This window comes from Neopsephotus bourkii, unplaced genomic scaffold, assembly GCF_033783945.1.
Source record: "Neopsephotus bourkii isolate Nb327-2 ecotype Australia unplaced genomic scaffold, CSIRO-AGI_Nbou_v1 NB_1634, whole genome shotgun sequence".
Lineage (NCBI taxonomy): Eukaryota > Metazoa > Chordata > Aves > Psittaciformes > Psittacidae > Neopsephotus > Neopsephotus bourkii.
This window is the reverse complement of record NW_026902109.1, coordinates 6,340,852-6,343,333: the sequence shown is the minus strand read 5'-3', so window position 1 is coordinate 6,343,333 and position 2,482 is coordinate 6,340,852. Positions and strand designations below refer to the sequence as shown.

General features: G+C 62.6%; 1 protein-coding gene across 1 annotated transcript; it reads left to right on the top strand.

Annotated features, from left to right (window-relative positions):
* Positions 1-255: 255 nt before the first annotated feature.
* On the top strand, positions 256-1,360 carry ADO (2-aminoethanethiol dioxygenase). Its single transcript, XM_061374017.1, has one exon. It carries the CDS (start codon positions 387-389, stop codon positions 1,125-1,127), a length of 741 nt encoding a protein of 246 aa, XP_061230001.1. The 5' UTR covers positions 256-386; the 3' UTR covers positions 1,128-1,360.
* Positions 1,361-2,482: the final 1,122 nt, after the last annotated feature.

Sequence of the window (2,482 nt, the reverse complement as noted above, 5' to 3'; positions counted from 1 at the left end):
GGCTGCCGAGGGCACTTCCCGCACGCCTCGCCCCAGCTCCCCCCGCCCCGCGGCATTAAGATGGCGGCCGCAGGCGGCGCTGCCGCAGCCCGCTGGGAGCCAGCCGGCCCCACCATGCCAGCACACCACCCCGCGGGGCACGGCCCTCACCAGCCACTCACCTCCACCGACTCTGCTGGGAGCCATAGTTCTCGGCCCTCCACCACCCCCTGCTCTGCAGGACCCTGGGGAGCACCCAGAGCTGCGGCGCCGCCGTCACGGGCAGGACTACGAGCCCCGAGGTGCACGGCGGCGAGGGTGCGCCTGCGCGGCGGGAACAGGGGAGGAGTCGGAAGCGGCGAGGGGACCGCCTGCGGCGGCGGGGCTGGGCCGGGTCGTGCGCCGCCATGCCCCGGGACAACATGGCCTCCCTGATCCAGCGGGTGGCGCGGCAGGCGCGGATCACCTTCCGCAGCCCGGCGGGGCCGACCTTCGGGGAGAACCTGCACCGGTTGCAGCAGCTGCTGGACGAGGTGCGCGCCGAGGACTTGCACTTGGCGCCGCGGGGGCCTTCGGCGGCAGCGGCGGCACCGGGTGGGGGGCTGCCGTGGTCCGGCGTGGTGCCGCCCGTTAGCTACATGCACATCTGCGAGACGGAGAGCTTCAGCATGGGCGTGTTCCTGCTGCGGAGCGGCGCCTGCATCCCGCTGCACGACCACCCGGGCATGAACGGCATGCTGAAGGTGCTCTACGGCACGCTGCGCATCGCCTGCTTGGACACGCTGCCCCCCGCCGCCGCCCCGCCGCCCCCCGCAGCCGCCGCGGGGCCCTGCCACCGCGCCCTGTACCGCTCCCACCAGCACTACACGCCGGCCTCCCCGCCCTGCCTGCTCTCGCCGCACACCGACAACCTTCACCAGATCGACGCCGTAGACGGGCCCGCCGCCTTCCTCGACATCCTGGCGCCGCCCTACGACCCCCAGCACGGCCGGGACTGCCACTACTACCGCTTGCTGGAGGGGCCGTTGACGCAGGCGGGCGCCGAGCCGCCTGGGCTGCCGCGGGAGGTGTGGCTGATGGAGACCCCGCAGGCCTCTGACTTCTGGTGCGGGGGAGAGCCCTACCCCGGGCCCCGCGTCTGCCTCTGAGGCGGCGGCCTGGTCCCAGCGGCGGCTGCTGGGACCTTTGGCGCTCGCCCCGCGCCTGCCTCAAGGACCGGCCAGCCGGAGTGGCCCAGAGCCGCAGTCGCGCTTCGCCGTGTGCCGCGGTACCGCGCTGGGGCTCCTCGGGAGCGCTACGAGGCAAAGAATTCTTCTTTCCATGGGCCTGGCGTGCTTCGCGAGTCGGGGAAATAAAACGCGTGTTTATGTCCTTTGGGGTCGTGCGGAGAAGTAGCGGCACGGTTAAACTTGTGCGCAGCTGCATGCTGTGTACATAGTTGGGGCCGCGCATCAGTGAGGGGGGTTCGGGCTCTGGCAGGGAAGGTAAATGCAGTAAGCGTTGTTGCGGGGAGCCCTGACGTCCCAGGAGGTGACCCCGCTGCCACAGCAACTTAGCACCGGTGTGGCACAGCCAGCCTGCGGAATGCACCCACCTAGCCTGGGCAGGGGCTGGCCGGGCTGCAGCCTTTGGGAACGGCATAACCAGAGCAGTTCTCAACAAGAGCTGTACCTGTCAAGCAGAAAACAAACCCCGAACGACTCCCGAGCCAGGATATGCGCCACCCGTAATCTCCACGGCTGGAGCTAGGAGGATTTCCGCTCAGAAGGGACACTGTCAGGTCCAGAGTTACTTTCTAACAGTTCTTTCAAGCGTTGCATACAAGATCTCGCTATTGCAACTGAGAACTAGAGTACGTCTATGCAGATTTCCTTCAGCTAGGAGGAGACTAGCCAGCTGCTAGCTACCCTTGCTCAGAACCTCTCACGCAACAGTGACAGAGGGTAGTGGAAACTGGGCACGTTGAGAGAAAAAACAATTCTCCACTGTTGTGTCAAGAAAGCTGTTCTAGAAACACGACGTATTTGTGAACCCTATATATACAGCAGCGCACATACACTAGGTACGCGCAGATAAGATTTGATCTGCTGTCTTTTCTTTAAAGCATGGCCTGTGTTTTTATATGGACAAGTGAAAGCTTTGGGCTTTTGAAGCCTTGCGGTTTCCCTCTTTATACTATTTATAAAGACTACTTTTTCATAAGGCTTTTAAATAAACGTAGCATAGACACCATGAATTTTGCCTTCCTATAATGGAACCAGTCTGGAGATGCAGTTTGCCCAGGGCAAGGGATGCAGTCTTTCTAACAAGGGAGAACCTTTCTCTGCAGGTGAAGTACTCTGTATTGCATGGACTGGTCTTCTGCCATCAGCCTAACACACACCTTGCACCACAAACACATGCTGGGGGAGCCTTGACCTTCTTAGCCATGATGTGGGAATTTGAATAAGACAGCGACTTGCCAATATGTTAAGTGATGTACCAACCTGCTCCAGAAATCATT